At 38.1% G+C, this 20114-nt stretch overlaps 1 protein-coding gene across 1 annotated transcript; it reads left to right on the top strand.

Moving 5' to 3' along the window:
* Positions 1-18716: 18716 nt before the first annotated feature.
* LOC126355548 (uncharacterized) lies at positions 18717-19247 on the top strand. The gene has a single exon (XM_050005905.1). It carries the CDS (start codon positions 18717-18719, stop codon positions 19245-19247), a length of 531 nt encoding a protein of 176 aa, XP_049861862.1.
* The last annotated feature ends 867 nt before the right edge of the window (positions 19248-20114 follow it).

Genomic DNA, 20114 nt, shown 5'->3' with positions numbered 1-20114 from the left:
CTATAGACATACAGATGTGTAACAATATTTATTCTGCATTTGAAGAAGACTGATATTTTTGTAACACTTCCTGCGTTCTTTACAATGTGATGTTCACCATCTGCGTCTTGAAAAATTGAATAAAGCAACTAAAAAAGCAGGCTAACAGTAACAGAAGAAAAGTTCACGAATGAAATGTTTTTGGCTCATTTTTTCCTGATTTAGTGTTAGCACTTATGGGATTGCTATTAATTCACTGTTAGAGTTAACTTGTTACTAAAAACATAAATTCTTCATCTAAAATGGCTTTCATTTGCACAACTTTCCTGTTTGCTTTACCCTTCAGATCATAAATCCTGTAAAAGAGGCAACTTGCTGCTCATTCAAGACTAGAGGGTTAATAACACATTTAGAAATATGTAATTCCTTACATTCTTTTGTCAACTGAAGTCTTTACTTACCCTTGAGATCCCAGAATTTTTCAGGGGAAAATGCTAAAACTTGTCTGGAAATCAGGGAAATATCAGGCAATTTCATGAGGGAAATGTTCTTCCCATGTCTTAGATACTATATGCATGATCAACTCCTATAGTGATTCTTTTCCTAAGGCTTCATCAAGTGCCCTAATAAAAAGTGCAACTGATATCTTCAAACCACATAGTAAAACTCAAAATTATACAACTTCCTATCCTGTAAAAATGCTGCATATTTTCTTAAATTTTTCAAGTATGTTTACCTGCCACTAACCCTCTCTCAAGTTCATTGAACTGAAATATTGTCCTTCTTCGAGTTTGCCAAGCAAATTGTCTATACATGCGGGTCATCTCTTTCCATCTCTTTGTGTTTATTTAACATGTGGGTATCTAACACAAAATGTACCCTTCCTGTAGCTTCCCTTACAACTAGCAGTGGATTGTTGTAAATGCTCAGGTTTCTTCCTGTAATCTTATGAATGTTATTGCCTACAATTTTATTTGTTTCTTCCTGCACTGCTGCTCATACAACTAAAGGTATTGGATATGGTTTACAAAAGAAGGGTTTATTGTCATTAACTCTGAATTGGCACAAATGTCCTCCTATTTCTTCTGGTTTATCAGATAATACATTCCTATATGTTTGTAAGGCATTATATGATACTTTTCTCTGGTCTCCAGGTAATAAATTCACAATCCTTATCACATAATAACTAATTCCCACTATCCACTCTCTTTCATTTGCTGTATTACTTCTCATGTGAGTGTTCATTACTAAATACACACTTGCATATTCCTCTTCTGATTGTGTAGGATTATTATAGTATTTCATAGAGATATTTTTCATGCTGCCAGTATAAAATTTTGCTGTCAAAATCCAACTTTTCTTTATATTTTGATTACCAATTGATCATCAATAATACCTGTAAATTCACGTTCAGTATTACCACCATTGTTTGCAACAACTTAAAATTACTTAAGGTTAATCAAGTTTCTTTTCTTATTATTCTCCATTTTGTGCTGGTTATTCCAATGTCATGCGCCCCAATCACTGGGAATATTGGAGAGTAATATTAGATTTTAATAGATACTAACAGATCTTGTGATACCAGTGAGATTTCACTTCCTAAGTCTATGAGGATATCTACTGGTTTATCTTTCATTGGACCCTATACAATAGGCCTAGCGTGTCCCTCTTACAACAGTCATTTTTCTTCTACCAACCAGTCTCTTGCTGATAAGGTTTGATTAAACACAACCAATTTTCCTGTCTTTGAGTCTACTGCTGAAATGTTACATCCTGGACTTTGGCTGTTCCTCATTTCCCTTCATTATATTGAGGATGTCAGTTTGTCTTAAATGCCATTAGAGTAAGGTACACTCTGGTTTTGACTATCATCTTCAATGCTTATAGTATTTGGTATGAAAATCTATTTGCTTGTTGTGTGGTCTGATCCCATGTATTGTTTTTGTTGACATACTACAGTAATTACTTTCTTTTTGTCTTATATTTTTGTTTATAGCTTCTTAGAAATGGTTCAAACGGTTCTGAGCACTATGGGACTTAACATCTGAGGTCATCAGTCCCCTAGAACTTAGAACTACTTAAACCTAACTAACCTAAGAACAGCACACACATCCATGCCTGAGGCAGGATTCGAACCTGTGATCGTAGCAGTCATGCAGTTCCAGACTGAAGCACCTAGAACCCGTCGCCCTATAGCTCCTTAACATCCTTCCATCCTCTGTACAAAATCTCTTTCCATACATGGTATGGAAGTCTCCTAAGTAACACTTTTGCTAAATAGTTTTCTTTTAAAGGGGCTTCTAAATGCTGTGATTGTGTTTAATGTCAGTCAGTGTATTTTTCATATTCTTCCCATGAATTATTATAATGCTTGGCATCTAATGGTTGTAGTGTCAACTACTCCTGTTTACTTGTTGACCAATATTTGCTTTTAAACTGTTCTTTAAAGTCTTCCCATGATTAAAAATCCTTGGAATGGACTGTTCCCCACTCTGCTGCATCTCTGACTAAATAACTGAGATCAAAATCTACTTTTCTTTGGTCTTCTCAGTTCTGAGATAAAGTCGTCACAAAGAAATGCAAGAAATATGGGGGCTGTACTTCTCCATCTGGTTTAAACTTTGGAAATTGGTTTATCAAGTGCATACCCATCCCTAATTGAAGTTCTTCTAACCATTCTTTTGGATTTCCTGTACTTTTTAGACATACCATTCTAAGGGTTTCCTGCAACTAGAGGAAGCAATGTGGTGCCGGTGTGCAAGACTCACATGTCCCCTTCATCATTAGACTTACTTGGAGGTGCTTTGCTGATCTTCTTTTCAGGATAGTTGGCTGCCATGATCTGCCCAACTTCTTCTCTGAAGATATGATGCTGTTTGGAGGAATATTCTCTAGTCTTAAAATGACTGCGTGGACTCAAAATGTTTTTAAATCAATCCTATTATATTTCACTTCCACAAACAGACCACCACATAACAGTTTTCTCAAAAATGAATCATATTTTGAAAGTCCAATGACTCGTGGACCACCAGAAACTGTTAAATACTTTTACAATAAATACAGTTCCATAAATCTCTCAAGATTCTTGCAAGTCCACCATCCACAACTCTAGAGAGTCTGCAAGTAAGTAAGAAAAAAGTGTTTTTTCTTTTATTCTTCATAATTCAACTGTTTACAAAATGACTGATGTAGCACCATCATGGAGTAAGGCACACTTGCTTCTAGTGCTGGTCATGTAACTTCTGTGATGAGCGAGGCAACCACTTGCCCGTAGCAATCAAACTTCACTATTGCCGTATTCTCCCGTAACACGTCCATCCTGTACACACAGAAGCTGGTGGCAAGGTAGAGACATCTCCACTCTCTCACCCTCATACTTAAAATACCAGGTGTTCAGTTAAGTGGAAAGCGGAGTGTCTCTAGAATTTATGCCAAAATTCTCAAGATACTACATATCCCTCCCCTTAGTTCGAACACATGATATTTTACATATGATATTTTATATATACATTATGTACAGTTACACAAGATAATAATTCTTTATCTTTTAACAGTACCATGCATATTTTACCACAATTACAAACTGTGAACCTTTCAATCCATGTTAGAGTTATTTCTGTTTTCTTTTTATCTTCCAATCGTAAATCCCAAGTGCACATAACTCATGAATATTCTGCTGCTTTGTTCTTACTTCCTGTAATACCTTTTCTAATTATGTACTTAATCATTACCTATTGTAATCTGGAGGAACTCTGGGTTGAATAAAGGTGTTCCCTTCTTGGACATTTGTAAACCTAAACTTAATGAGGCTATTTATGCATAGAATTCAAACTTACCAGACTCATCCCTTTAAACATGTAACTTCTGTCATGATACTGCCCTTTTTCCCTTTAGGAACAGTACTTATATCTTACATGCGTTGATCCCAGGAGTACCCTTTCCCCTTCCATTTTGGTAGGCATGTCCCTTCTAACTTCCTAATCTATGGTACAGATCAATCCCCTTCTTGGTGCCCCTGTCTACACAGTATAGGTCAGCCTCTCTTGGGTCTGCCTGTCTGCCCATTCCATCCAATAAATGCTGGGTGCCCCCTCCTTCTCCTTCCTGAGTAGGACTCCTGGTTCATTGCCCGAGAATACATCTTTATGATTACTATTCTTAAATACTCTCTGGTAAAATTACAGGTCTACTTTACACCCGTATTCCACTTTCTGGTACATCATCTTATACCCTAGAGTCCTCTTTCACTCCTCACTTTTACTATATAAACAGATATCATGCACACACATAGTAGAAGCTATGTCTACCTGTATTCACCAACTTTTCTCCAAGGACTAGCATGGCACATGTAAATATATATTAGAGCAACAAAAATAACTATGCAGAACCATCACATATCAATAATGTCATACGTGCATTGATTCAGATGTGCATATATCTATATTCCCCTCCATCTGTTGGCGGTTCTGGCATCACTTCAGGTTCCTAATTCATAATCCTTCTGTTTGTGCTTAGGTATATCTTTGAGTGTAAGTAGATGTGTGCTCCTGTATCCTGATTCTTCAGCCGACTTATGTAAAGTAAGTTGAAGGTTGTAATGACCCATGGAAATTGATAAGGAGTTCAGCAATAGAAGCATATGCATAAGGAAAGAGGGAAAGATAGATTGGTACTCAATAGAGAAGTAAGAAAGGAAAAATTAGAAGTGGTTGCTACGATCGAGGAAGTGAAAACAATAGCCCCAAAGACAGGAAAACCCTTTCCATCCCCTTCCCCAGGATCCCTACTTCACTGGTACTTGAGAGAGAAGCCGGAGGAGGTATTATGTTAAACGTCTCCTGCTGAATGGTCACTCTCACCTTCACCTTTGAAGTCCCTGAGGAAAGATCTTAGCAACTCATATGGAACGGCAAATGGTGAAGAATCAGTTACACTTGTCTGCGAGGGTCGTTTGAAAGGTATGATGTGTGTGTAGTGTTAGTCATGTTTGTACCTACACTACCCACCCTTTCCAAAAGTGATACAAACTCTCTCCTTTACTTTACATATCACAAAAGGTATAAAATTATTCTATGAAAATAGAAAATTATACTCTATGATAACATAATTGTTTATTCATTCAGTTTATACTATTTTTCATACACACATAAAGTACTCCATTCAGTTTATGATGTCTAGATATTACTGAATGGTACCATGATATTATCTTTATACAAGTATTATTTTCTATTAGTTTCATTCCATGTTTATGGATCACTGTTTATCCGTGATTCTCTTAAATAGGTTTCAATCTTGTAATCGTATCTAGTTTTCTAATTACTTACATTATAGGATAGTTTAAGAATTCAAAAATAGATTCTAGAATAGTTGAAGAATTGAAGGGAAATCAGTGCAGGAAAACTAATGTGGAAGTAACACCGAAAACAACTCGGGAACTGATGGTTGCCACTCCGCCCGTTAACACAGAATGTTAACATCCCTGGGGGATATACAACTTTAGGTCCTTTACATTGTATTTTCTCTTGTCCAATCCAGTTATAGGATCTACTAAAAATAGTGTCTTGGGATGGATTACTGTTTGTACCCAGAAAGGTCCGTCATATTTCAGAAAAAAATTGTGTGTCTTTCTTTAGGGCCGGGCTCTGAAGATGCTGCTTTACAAGAACTAGATCATCAGCTTTATATTGTGTTTCAATAGCCTTCTCGTTATATTTGCTTACTCATTGTTGTACTCTGTTAAGTATGTTCTTACAGGCTATTTCCTGTTTAAGTTGGAAGTTGTCTATAGATTGCTCAGGCCACCTAAAACATTTAATAAGGGGTTCTCCAACAAAGGGTTTACCTATTACCTCCAAAGGTGTTAATTCCATTGATAAATGTGGTAACTCATTCAAAATAAACTCAAAGTCTTTCATTTTTGTTCTCAAGATGTATGTTTTTCATGGCAGTATGTGTGGCATAACTTCCCAATTTCTTTCATAACCCTTTCACATGGGTTGGAAGATGGATTATAGTTGGAGATTAATATTTGATGAATATTTTCCCATGCTAGAAATTCCTTAAACTCGTTACTAGTAAACAGTGATCCACTGTCAGAAAGGAACAGTTTCAGCTTTCCTACCTCGAGAAAGTACTGTTGCAGACCGTGTATTACTGTTGGCACGTTTGCTTTCTTAATAGGATATAACTTAACATACTTAGACCAACACTCTATGAGGACAAAAATACAGGCCACTCCTCCGTTTCCTATTGGACTTGCTCCACAGAAATCTGCTGCTGTTAGGTCGTGTAAAGCTGAATAATTGGATACATTTTGTATTTAATGTGAGTGTTATCCTCTTTTACCTTCTGACAAATTTCACAAGTTTTAATGACCGATGCTATTCTATGTCCTAGCTTTTTAAAGTAGTAGAACTTATTCATATGTGCAATACATTTCCTTATACCGAAATGCCCATACCCTTTATGAATGTACCACACTAACTCATTTTCTACTCAATTTGGTATACATAAAGGCCAATGTTGTGTTGTGTTACTGTCTCTCCAGAACAAATTATGTCCTATAATCTTCCACCTTCCACCTTGATTAGGTGGTAACAACTCCCTAACACAAATAGCAAATATATTTGTAAAATAGGGATAATGCTGGATGTTATCTGTTATTTTCTGAGCCATTTCTTGCACCTTGTTAAGTGGATATTCTAATGTTAAAAAAGTAATCGCTAAAATTATGCCAGGTCCTTCTGTACACCTTAGTTCTTTCATGCCTACTGGTAGCCAAGACAAAGTGTTGGAGACAATATTCTCCGAACCCTTTATGTACTGGATTTTAAGGTCATATTCTTGAAGAAACAACATCCACCACATCAATCTACTATGTAGTAATCGACTATTAATTAAAAATGACAGAGCTTGATGATCTGTATAGATATATATTTCAGACTGCCATATCAGTGTTTGGAATTATTGTATACTTAATACTATGGCCAATAGTTCTTTTTCTGCAGCTGTATAATTCAATTTGTGTTTGTTGATAGTCCGGCTAGCAAAAGCTATTGACCTATGGTCTATACTTTCTAAACCCAATATGCCTTGGAAAAGTTATGTGGTTATACCATAGTCTGATGCATCAGTTGAAATCTTAAATGGTTCACCCATCACCGGATAGTGCAATATTGGTGCTTCTGATAGTGGCTACTTTACACTTTCAAATCCATTATGAGCCTCCCGGTTCCAACTACATGGTATTTCCTTCCATAATAAATGCAGTCGAGGGTTGATTAACTCTTGACTTTGTATATAGGGTGATCCATTGATAGTGACTGGGCCAAATATCTCACAAAATAAGCATCAAACAAAAAAACTACAAAGAACAAGACTTGTCTAGCTTGAAGGGGGAAACCAGATGGTGATATGGTTGGCCCACTAGATGGCACTGCCATAGGTCAAACGTATATCAACTGTGCTTTTTTAAATAGGAACCCCCATTTTTATTACATATTTGTGTACTACGTAAAGAAATTTGGATGCTTTAGTTGGACCACTTTTTTCGCTTTGTGATAGATGATGCTTGTAATAGTCACAAATGTATAAGTACACAGTATCACGTAACATTCCACCAGTGCAGATGATATTTGGTTCGTGAAACATTACCTGTGTTACAATGGAGGGTTTACCAATTGCGGAAAAGGTTGATATCATGTTAATGTATGTCTATTGTGATCAAAATGCCCAACGGGCATGTGCTATGTATGCTGCTCGGTATCCTGAACTACATCATCCAAGTGTCCAGACCATTCGCCGGATAGTTACTTTATTTAAGGAAACAGGAAGTTTTCAGCCACATGTGAAACGTCAACCATGACCTACAACAAATGATGATGCCCAAGTAGGTGTTTAGCTGCTGTCGTGGCTAATCCACACATCAGTAACAGACAAATTGCATAAGAATTGGGAATCTCAAAAACGTCGGTGTTGAGAATGCTACATCAATATTGATTGCACCCGTACCATATTTCTATGCACCAGGAATTGCATGGTGATGACTTTGAACATCGTGTGCTGTGCTTCAAAAGAAATTATGGGGCAATGACAGATTTTTTGCATGCATTCTATTTAGCGATGAAGCGTCATTCACCAACAGCGGTAACATAAACTGGCATAATATGCACTCTTGGGCAATGGAAAATCCACAATGGCTGTGACAAGTGGACATCAACGACCTTGATAGTTTAATGTATGGTGTGGCATTATGGGAGGAAGGATAATAGGCCCCCATTTTATCGATGGCAATCTAAATGGTGCAATGCATGCTAATTTCCTACGTAATGTTCTACTGATGTTACTACATGATGTTTCACTGCATGACAGAATGGCAATGTACTTCCAACATGATGGATGTCCAGCACAGAGTTTGCGTGTGGTTGAAGCGGTATTGAATAGCTTATTTCATGACAGATGGATTGGTCATCAGTAACGTACCATGGCCCGCACATTCACTGGATCTGACGTCCCCAGATTTCTTTCTGTGGGGAAAGTTGAATGATATTTGCTATCGTGATCCACTGACGATGCCTGACAACATGCATCAGCACATTGTCAATGCATGTGCGAACATTACGGAAGGTGAACTACTCGCTGTTGAGAGGAATGTTGTTACACGTATTGCCAAATGTATTGAGGTTGATGGACATCATTTTGAGCATTTATTGCATTAATGTGGTATTTACAGGTAATTATGCTTAACAGCATGCATTCTCAGAAATGATAAGTTCACAAAGATACATGTATCACATTGGAACAACTGAAATAAAATGTTCAAATGTACCTATGTTCTGTATTTTAATTTAAAAAGCTACCTGTTACCAACTGTTCATCTAAAATTGTGAGCCATATATTTGTGACTATTGCAGCACCATCTATAAGCGAAAAAAGTGGTCCAACTAGAACATTCATATTTCCTTACGTACTACACGAATTTGTAATAAAAAATGGGGGTTCCTATTTTTAAAAAATGCAGTTGATATCCGTTTGACCTATGGCAGTGCCATCTAGCGGGTCAACCATAGCGCCATCTGGTTTCCCCCTTCAACCTAGACAAGTTTCATTCTTTGTAGTTTTTTTCATTTGATGCTTATTTTGTGAGATATTTGCCCTGGTTACGATCAATGGAACACCCTGTATAGTGTCTGTAATACGCTGCCATGCCAAGAAATCCCTTCAATTGTCTTGTGTTTCTAGGTGGTGGACACACCTTAATGGCCTCTATACATTCTGGATTGGGCTTAATTACTTGTACACATACAATACATACCAAGAAGTTTAGATCTTGCCTCGCAAAGTGTGATTTAGACAATTTGATTTTAATACCTTTTTCTTTAAATCTTTTTAGTGTCTTCCTCAGGGTCAAGCAATGCTCATCCCAGGTGGGTGAGATAATCAGTATATCATCTACTTATATGATTAAATCCTTTAATAATTCTCTTCCTAATGCTTCCTCTGGCGCACATTTGAATGCTTTTTTTATGGTTTTAGGGTGCAAAACTGCTATGGTCATTAGTGATAAATACTGATACCAAGATATTTAGTCCAAAAGGTAACACAGTAAATGATAGGATTTCCCATCAAATAGAAATGCTGTATATTTCTTTGAATCTGGATGAAACCAGATTTGCCAATACCCAGCAGTCATGTCCATTGAGCAAAAATACTGTGCTTTCTCAAATTTGGACAATAACTCGTTGATGTTAATAGGTCTATCTCTATTAGTTTCTATATGTTTATTTAGGGTGCACACATCCAGTACTAATCGCACACCTCCTGTAGCCTTTTTCACTACTACTAAGGGATTATTTATTACACTTGTACTGCTTTCTATTATTTTATTGTCTATCATTTTATCTATTTACTCCTTAACCGCTTCCTTTAAGCTTACCGATATCAAGTAAGGTTAACAAAAGAATGGAGTATCATCTCTGATCTTCAATTTACATATGTAGTCACTAGAAGTACCTGGACTATCCAAAAATACCATTTAAAAACAAAGATGATGTGACTTACCAAACAAAAGTGCTGGCAGGTTGATAGATACACAAACATACACGCAAAACACAAAATTCAAGCTTTCGCAACCAACGGTTGCTTCATCAGGAAAGAGGGAAGGAGAGGGAAAGACGAAAGGATGTGGGTTTTAAGGGAGAGGGTAAGGAGTCATTCCAATCCTGGGAGCGGGAAGACTTACCTTAGGGGGAAAAAAGGACAGGCTTTGCGTTTACAAATGTCTGCTTGTGACTGTGTATGTGCGGATGGATATATGTGTGTGTGTGTGTGCGAGTGTATACCTGTCCTTTTTTCCCCCTAAGTTAAGTCTTTCTGCTCCCTGGATTCGAATGACTCCTTACCCTCTCCCTTAAAACCCACATCCTTTTGTCTTCCCCTCTCCTTCCCTCTTTCCTGATGAAGCAACCGTTGGTTGCAAAAGCTTGAATTTTGTGTTTTGTGTGTATGTTTGTGTATCTAACAACCTGCCAGCGCTTTTGTTTGGTAAGTCACATCATCTTTGTTTTTAGATATATTTTTCCCATGTGGAATGTTTCCCTCCATTATATTCAAAAATACGATTTCATATTCTGATAGAATTTTGATTAAATTTGATTTTTGATCTTGGTTAATATTGGGTATTCATTTACTTTGTTTTGTATGTCCACCCAGTGCAATGTATGACTTAAGTTTTCAATCTCTGGTGACAATTGTGCGGTCACAGTCGATTTTAAAATTTGAGCTCTGTTGTTTGTTTACCCTAATTGTTGTTTGTCAGGAACATTACACAACACTTATAGTCTCCTTTTCCAAAATAAAGCAAATTTTCTTCCAAATTTAACATGACATTAAATTCTGATAGCCAGTCCAGGCCAAATAACATATCCCACTTAATATTTTCTACTACCAGAAGTATTTGATGGAACAAAATACCTCCAATGTTACAAGTTACTTGTGTTTCATATTTGACAACCTTACTTTTAGTTCCAGTTATACTGACTATATATACTCCTGTTACTGGTAGTATGGGTAAGTCATGCTTAGTTCTTAATGTGTTACCGAGCGAGGTGGCGCAGTGGTTCGCACACTGGACTCGCATTCAGGAGGACGACGGTTCAATCCCGCGTCTGGCCATCCTGATTTAGGTTTTCCGTGATTTCCCTAAATCGCTTCAGGCAAATGCTGGGATGGTTCCTTTGAAAGGGCATGGCCAACTTCCTTCCCAGTCCTTCCCTAATCCGATGACCTCGCTGTTTGGTCTCTTCCCCCAAACAATCCAATCCTTAATGTGTTAACAAAACCCTGAGAAATAAGTGACACTTCACTACCCGAATCTATAAAGATGTTAACTTCAAGATTTTCTATTCTTCCAATTATAATTGGTTGTGGATTAATGTTGTTATCAGTATGTTCTTTCAGTAACTACCATTCTTTGGTGGGTGCTTTATGTGTAAAAGTAACATATTTATTATAATTTAGGCCTCCTAGTGTATTTCTATGACCTGGACCCCAGCCCTGGGTCCAGATTGTATTACGTTTTCTTCACTATTTGTAAGCACAGGCTGGTTACCAAATTGAGGTATACTTTACTACTTTGGCCTCTATTATTACTCAGTACAAATTCCTGTGACATTGTTGGGTCTACCTCTGAAGGTGGATGTTTCTTTTGAAAATTTTCATTACCATCATTCCGCCTATGATGATTTACTCTCACTCTTAAAGTTACCACTACTGTTATTGTTTCTTCAGTGACTTTGACTTTCATTTTGATGTATGCTCTCATTTTGGTTCCTATTTATGGCATCAAGTGCATCTACAAACGATAATAATTCTTCTACTGTTTTCCATCCACTACACAATATATCCTTTCTGGCATAAATGGTTAAACGTGTTATAAGAATCCTAACCAACCCTTCGTCTTCCATGGACTTATCTAAGTACTTCACTCTCGTCAAATTCCAATCAAAATATCTTCTCATTGGACCCCGGGAACTATTGTAATATTTTGGATCCCACAAATCTGATAGTAGTTTCTCCTGGGCACCAGCTGACCAATACTTTTCTTTGAACTTCTTCTGAAAATCTGCCCAAGAAGAAAAGTTTTCAATGTTTACGGTACCCCACTCTGAGGCTTCTCCAAAAAGGTACCCCACTACAAATTCAATCTTTTTTATGTCTTCCCAAGACTTGAGTAATGCCTGGTTATATCACTTCAGGAAGTGAGTTGGGTGTAATTCCCCATCTGGCTTAAATTTTGGAAACTGCATGGATAGTTCTGAATTTGCTTCCCATTGTAGGTTGGTTATTGCCTCACTGGTTAACACCATGTTAGAAGAAGTTACTTTTTTGTCTACCTTATCCTGGAATTAGCTTTTCTTGTTCTCAATACTATCTTTCAGGGTGTGCAACCTCTGATTTACCACAATGAAGGTAACATTGCATATGCTTTGAAATGATCCTAATTTTTCAACAAGTTCCTTTTCAACATTATTACATTTATCTTCAATGTCAAATTCTAAATTTTTAGTTAAATCTTGAAGTTGCACATCCTGTCTCTGGTTAAATTCAGTAAACATTTGATTCATCTGGACAGTTAAGGAATTACTTAATTCATACTTCAAATCTAATCACAAATTCTCCACTTTATCATTTAATACATCAAACTTAGAATCTAAAGCTTCATCCTGTGCTTCTAACTTTTCACTTAAAGTAGTACTTATTTCATTTCTCAAAGAACTTATTTCATTTCTCAAAGAGGCATTTGAGCAGTTGAAGTTACACTCTGTGCTTCTAACTTTCCACTTAAAGCAGCACTCTGTGCTTCTAACTTAGCATCTAATCTAGTTAGAGCTTCACACAGGGCTTTAATTTAATTTTGCTGATTCAGTCAAGTCAGGCCCTTCTTTAGCAATTCTCACAGCCATGGCTGGTTCTGACTTCTCCCCAACTGGTTGTATACTGTCCATGCTTCTATAGACTTTAGCTCTTGTGAGCATCTAATACTAATTTCAGTTATACCAATAACACAGTAAAAGTTCACCCCACAGTATTCTGTAACATTTCTTACTAGAATAATAAAGTTTTTATTTCATACTCACTTGGAGTAGAATTTTATGCTGTGTCAGTGAGCAGGTGTAGAATCAGCACCGGTGAATAGCACAGGCGCCAGCAGTGTTGAACACTGGTTATGGCAATGGCATCAGTGAGTGGATACTAAGTCAGCAATGGTGAACAGCAGCTGTTGCAATCAGCAACAGTGGTGGGTTACTGTGTCGATGTCGGTGGCTGGTTATTGCATCGACGTCGTTGGCTGGTTACTGCGTCGACATCTGTTGGTTACCGTGTCGGCATAGGCACAATGTGCATGGGTGAGAAATATTTCCTCCCCATACATTTCGTAAGTCCAATGACTTGCAGTCCCTCAGATACTGTTAAGTACTTTTACAGTACATACAGTTCAAAAATTTTTCAAGGTGCTCGCAAGTCCACCTTCCGCAGCTCTAGAGAGTCTGTAAGTAAGTAATTAAAAAGTGTCTTTTCTTTTCTTCTATGTAATTCAACTGTTCACAATAATGACTGACATAGCAGCATCATGGAGTAAGGTGCACTTGCTCCTAGTGCTGTTCATGTAACTTCTGTGATGAGCGAGGCAACCACTTGCCCGCACCGATTGAACATCACTATTGCTGTATTCTCCAGATACACATCCATCCTGCACACACATAGAAACCAGTGGTGAGGTAGACACATCTCCACTCTCTCACCCTCATACTTAAAATATCAGGTGTTCGATGCAGTGGAAAGGCACTACACCGTATTCTTTTTCCATGGCTCCTTTTGTGTTTCTTCTAACTCCTTCCAGATTTTTTGTTACTCCTGTTGATAAGAATTAGACTCACCAGTGTAAGTAGGTGTAAAAGAGGAATCAATTCTTACCTGTACTTTATTTTCTGCAAACTCTTGCTACCATCCCTCCAAGGCAGGTAAGGTGGTATGAGGACTCAAAATTTCATTGAATGCCCTTCCTTGCCCAACTGTCTCTACCCTTTCTCTAGTATTAGAGATGTCTTTATTTACTGTTCTCAAATTTTTATGAATATCTATAAATGTTCATCAACTTCATTGTAAGCAAAATCACACTGATCATTTATTTCCTTTCATAGCCCATGTGGTAAATTAATGAGTACATTTTCCAATGTAGAATTCTGTTTCTGTGTGTTGATATTATACTTAGTATTTCTTCTTCTTCTTTCATATTTAATCTAACCCACTGAGCTCAAAGAGCCATGTGTGCTTGAAGAGCTTCCTATAGCTCATGATTAATATTAGGTAGTTCTGATTTAAGAGTTTCCTCTTGTTTAGTATTAATATCAGCTACTTCTGTCTTAATATCATCCCCTTGAGCTTTAAAAGCTTCCTTAAATTTTTTAAATGCATCCTCTTGAAATTTAGCCAGTAAAGCAGTTATATCTACTTCATGTGCCTCAGTTGCCATTGCACAAGTTGTTACAGGCACTAGATATTACTGAAATTATAATTCGGAGTTTTCCACTTCTCAGCAGTTCATCTATGTCACTCCTTAATAATGTTCACTATGAATGCAAAAGTCATGCTATTTTGTCAGGAAATTGTAATGAATGCAGTTCATCATACATCATTACTACATTCTGCGATGAACTGCAGCTGGGCGGCTGGCTCACTGTGGAGACTGGGTCGTTTGGCTGTAGCAGGCTGCCTCTGAAACTGATATGATGTGGCTGGTGACACATAACTGCATGGTGCCATAAACTGCATGCTGAGTTGAACTGCTCTTGTGAGGTCCATCAGCTGCTGAGACAATGTTGATCTTCTTCTCTGAGCTCAACCTAAACTCTTCCATGTTGCAAGTTGAATTATATGTACATGACTCATGTCTCCTCTGTCACAAAAAAGTGCAATAATATACTAGTTGATTCTAGCAATAAAGAGAACCACAGTTTATATGCTCCAGTTCTCCACAAATTTCTTCAATTTCTCCCTCAGATACACACAAATGTCTTCTTCTTTAATATTGAATAATTTGAATGCATCTATGTAACTTGTGTACTGTTCTTCGCTCCCATTGTCCTTGACAATGTTGTGTATTCTCAGATATTTTTGGGACTTTTTTCTTTTTCTTATTTAAAGTAAATAAACAAAACCCTTCCTTTCTGTCTCTTTCTTTGCACCTCCACATCACGTCCTTCACTGAGGTCACCAAATGGAATGTTTTCTCGGATTTTATTTCCCTAATGGATGTGTTAGGAATAGGCTATTGGAACAGTCCTGTAGTCAATCTGTAACTTCTGTATATTGCTAGGTGTCTTGTTTTTCTTACTTTTCCTTGTGGTACCATACAATGCCAATGCTGGAAGGATACTGCTACTCACTGTCCTTAAATGGTTCCCCTGTGGACTTTGATTCATTGCATCAATGATGCTGAAAGAGACTTTGCTTGTTCCAGTGGAATAACAGACCCAGAAAATGTGACCTCAATGTCTTTCCTATAATATACCATTTTAACTTCTATTAATGAATTGACTGCAAGTGTTACATTCCAGATAGATGTTGTCATATGTCAATCTCACACGAGACTCTCAACAGTAGGACAGTAAAATCTGAACATCAGTGCCACGGTGCTTGCTTTGGCGCCATGGAGGTCATGTGCACTCAATGCCTTTCCTTCATGGCCCTACGGAGCAGACAACTCCACCCAGCAGGTAGAAGCACTAGTTCAGGGCTTGCTTTGCCGATAGCACAGGATCACAGGATCGGTACTATTCCAATCTGCATAAACCATTACAAAACCTCCCAAAAGTGGGGTGCCTCCTACTTACTTACTAACTACCTTAACCAATGAACATCTTTCATTGGCCACTGGATATCTAGGACATGCAACATCTCATTCAATGAATGACATGTTACATGTCAAAAGGAGGCGAAAGATTGTGCCATGAACTGAGAACCATTGTCTGAAGCCAGGGTGCAAGGCAATCTTTCAATGGAGAATATAATCAACAATGTCTTGACAGCTGCATCTGCAGTCACAGACAGACAATGAATGACATAAGGAAAACTAGGAAAAGCATTAGTTGCCAGCAACTAGGAAGTATCTTAAAAAAGAAAAATCAATGTGGACTGATTCCCAAGGCTGTGTAGGAGCAGGCTATGGCAAAAAAAGTTTGCAGTGCCACCTGCTGACTTGAACACTTGTGACAGTCCATGAAAAACACTTTGTTCCAACATCAGTTTCATGTGTGTGATCCCCCCGACTCTGATGTAATAAATGGGGGATCTCTCACCACAGAGCTGAACATCAGTACCACAATGCAGGGACTAAGGTCTTCCATCAACAGGAGAATAAAATGCCATCTAAGAGGGAGAGGTGATGGCACAACACATAATTATTCTGAAGTGGATCTGATTTCCAGCCTGGTGAACAGTCAGGCCACCCCTGCTGAATCATTCGCATGACCTGCTAGAACACTGGATCCACTGCCACAGCAGAGGCAATACGAGAACGAGTGATGGGAAAACCATCCACCATGTGCCTTGCCTCTGTATCCAGTTGAAAACAAAGCAGTTCCTCTTGGTCGAATGAGGGGTAAGGCCCCATGGGGAGCTGAGGCAGAGTATCAATGTTCACATGTTGTGACGAAAATGGATCTTGTAGCTGTACTGGGCTTAGAACAGGGCCATTGTTGAAGACGATGGGTGGCTTTCTTCAGTAAGGACACTGATGAACCAATCAGGGAAACCAAGGGCTTATGGTTGGTTATTAAATGACATTTTGCACCATACACGATTATGTGAACTTTTTTAGGGCATTGAAATGTCAAGAACTCCGTTTTTCACCTGAGAATTATTTTGTTGAGCTGAGTTCAGTGTTTTTGATGAAAAGGCAATGGGCTGTTCAGAGCCATCAAAATGGTGATGAGCGAGTACTACCCCCATCCCATACTTGGACATGTCCATGGCCAGGACCACATGCTTGCCAGATTGAAATGTTACAAGACATGGCACAGAGCAAAGACTGTCCTTCAAGCTGCACAAAAGCATACTAACAAATTTCAGACCAAACAAAAGGAGCACGTTGTCAAAGAAACAGATGCAACAACTGTTCAAACAAATTAATATAAACCACTATTCGTGTTGTAAACACACCACTTCATTATGACTTGCCTATACGGTCACCTGTAAACAGTGAAATTTGTGCTACTAACAAACAAATCTCTGAAATATGTTCTGACTTTCAGAATGTAGAAGCTATTGTCATACATGGTTTAGGTCAAAGGTTTTTCACAGCTCATGGACTCAATTTAAAAAAATTAGGTAAAGAACTTTTAGCAGAAAAACTATTTACCAGTATCTGTTTCATGAGGACACATATACCACACTTAAAAAGCACCAGAAAAAGACAAATTACGGATTGGTTTAAACCAAAAACTACAATCTTGTTAGCAGAAGCAGGTCACACTCACCAACTTGAAGACATATGATGTACTAATGCATCACAGAAACCATCCCACCATTAACAGCCGGCCCAGTAGCAGAAACCAATCCACCACCAACAATCAGTATGACAGCAACAACCACTCGACTCCCAAATAGAAAAACCAAACAATCTTTGCACTTGAAGGATTTTTTAGTGCCAGAGAACCTAAGGCAAATACAAAGGTAAAAAACGTTTTTATTCATGAGTGTACTGGTTCCCAAACAATTCCAACAAAAACTGTAAATAAGGAAAAACAGAATAGGAAGTGTACACTTCCTATAAAGAAAGATATTCTTGAAACCTCAGGCAAAAACCAGCACTTTTTTAATGCACCTGAACATAAATGGCATGATTACAACCCATCAAATTGAAAGAATGAATAAAACTGATTAACTACAAATTTTGCTCTCAGAATGTAAAAATATTAAAACTGTTTGTTTAAATGAGCACTGGCTTACAAAAGATAGTATCATAATTTTAAATAAGTTAAGAAATTTCAATGAAGCCTCAAGCTTTTCTAGAACAAATAGTACTCATGGGGGCTAGTACATACTTGTAAATAGCTCTGTAGAGTATAAAGTAAAAGACAATTTCAATTTTCTAAATGAAGAAGAACTATGTGAAAGTTGCTCAATTGAGTTAGAAACACAAAATATTATTATTGTTTCTATATATAGAATCCCAGGTGTAGAGATAACAAAATTATTTATAGCAAAATTAAAAAAATCCTTTACAGAAAATCATCAATGAGAAAAAGAAAAAGGTATTAATAGCAGCTGACTTCAATATAAATTTATTAAATCAAACAAATGACTCAATAAAGTTAATGGACTTGTGGCGATGTCATTTATCCACTGCGCCAAAAACAGCGGGTGAAAGCTGCAACTGATAGATATTTATCTTTGCCGTAGTCGGCTTGGTTACGAGTTGTTTATTCTTGTTAGTGTTTGATCTGTGCTTAAAAAATAAAATGTTTTCTCATATCATGAAAAAGCTGTTACTTCATAAAATATAAAGGCTCCCATAGTGGTGACCCCGAAAAATCGTAGCAGAAGCATAAAGAAAATATATATACTAATGAGAATAATGAATTCAGAGACAAAAGCATAGGGCAGTGAAATCAAGATTGAAGACTACAGTCTGTTCGACCAAGGATTGCGGTCCACACCCTTTGATTCACCACAAAATGGAACGACAGATGTTAACGCAAAAGATGGGAGTACCTACACGCGACACGGAAATGTTAAGCTTTCAGCGTTCTGGCCGACGCTCCCCCAGCTTTGGTTTACGCAGGCTGAATGCATATTTCGGCATTGACAAATTTAATATAGTGGTTTCACACCTAAATTTAGAAGTGATAGAGCAAGTAGAAGAAACCTTGTCGCAACAAAATTACTTTGTGCTAAAGGAAGCTCTCATACAGCATTATACGTTGTTACCAGATTTGCGACTACAAAAAATTTTCGCATACGAAGATTTGGGCGACAAGACTCCACCACAAGTACTCAAAGCCTTACGTACATTAGCCGGCCCGGAACTCCTACCTGAAGAGTCTTTACGTCTAATATGGCTTCGTAAACTTCCTGCCAACATCAGTGCCGTCATTGCAGCAGAAACAGACTTATCATTGCAAGTCTTAGCAAAAAAGGCAGACACCATCGCAGACACCTTAACCGAAGTTTCTGCGTGTTCCGAATTCAACTACAGCCAGGATTGAGGCCCAAGAACGTGTAGTGTGATGGAATCTAACGCCAGTGAGCCAGGAACATGCAATAATACTTCCCAACAGCAGTGCTCATCGACCGAACCCACCATACAGCAACTGGCAGCACAAGTGGCAAAACTAACATGCAAGTAACTTCACACCACCACCAGCTACGAAGTCGCAGTTGGAAAAGATGAAGAAATGCTATCCAACAGGATTTGACAGATCAATGGTGCTGGTACCACAGAAGCTTCGGTAACACTGTCCATCAATGTATTCAACCCCGCAGCTACCCAAACTTAAAAGGCGGGCGTTAAAGGGTGCTAATGTTCGTCAACAACAACATAGGCGCTTGAGTCATAGCGTGATTCAAGGAGGTGAAAACGCCATGGTATCTGCAGTCAACCAATCACACCGATTGTTCGTGTTGGACCTCTCTTCAGGTGAGAAGTTTCTGATTGACACAGGTTCAGAAGTCAGTGTTTATCCAAGAAAGAGAGGTGATATACTCACGACAACAACGCAACATGTGCTGACTGCAGCAAACAATTCCAGAATATCTACCTATGGTGAGAAACAGTTGGCATTACATCTGAATTCTAACTTCCATCCAAAATGGACTTTTGTGGTTGCTGATGTGCCAAGTCCTATAATTGGAGCGGACTTTTTACGGAACTACCGACTTAAGCCCAACCTGGTTAACCGTCATTTGGTGACAGTTCCCACAGAAGGGATATTGCCTACTGCGTCTTCCGCGTCGGTTCAAGTGCAATGCGATGTGCCCGTGTCTTTCCGCATGAAGATTTCCGGCTCCTCTACCGCGTCATCCTCGTCAGGATATTGTGATACGATTTCGTACCCGCAACTATGCGGGGCGCA

This window comes from Schistocerca gregaria, chromosome 3, assembly GCF_023897955.1.
Source record: "Schistocerca gregaria isolate iqSchGreg1 chromosome 3, iqSchGreg1.2, whole genome shotgun sequence".
In the NCBI taxonomy this organism is placed as follows: Eukaryota; Metazoa; Arthropoda; class Insecta; order Orthoptera; family Acrididae; genus Schistocerca; species Schistocerca gregaria.
This window is presented reverse-complemented; position numbering and strand designations above follow the sequence as displayed.

What these genes read in the sequence shown, in the direction of transcription:
- LOC126355548 (XM_050005905.1), top strand. Translation starts at nt 18,717, where the DNA reads ATGGAACGACAGATGTTAACGCAAAAGATGGGAGTACCTACACGCGAC.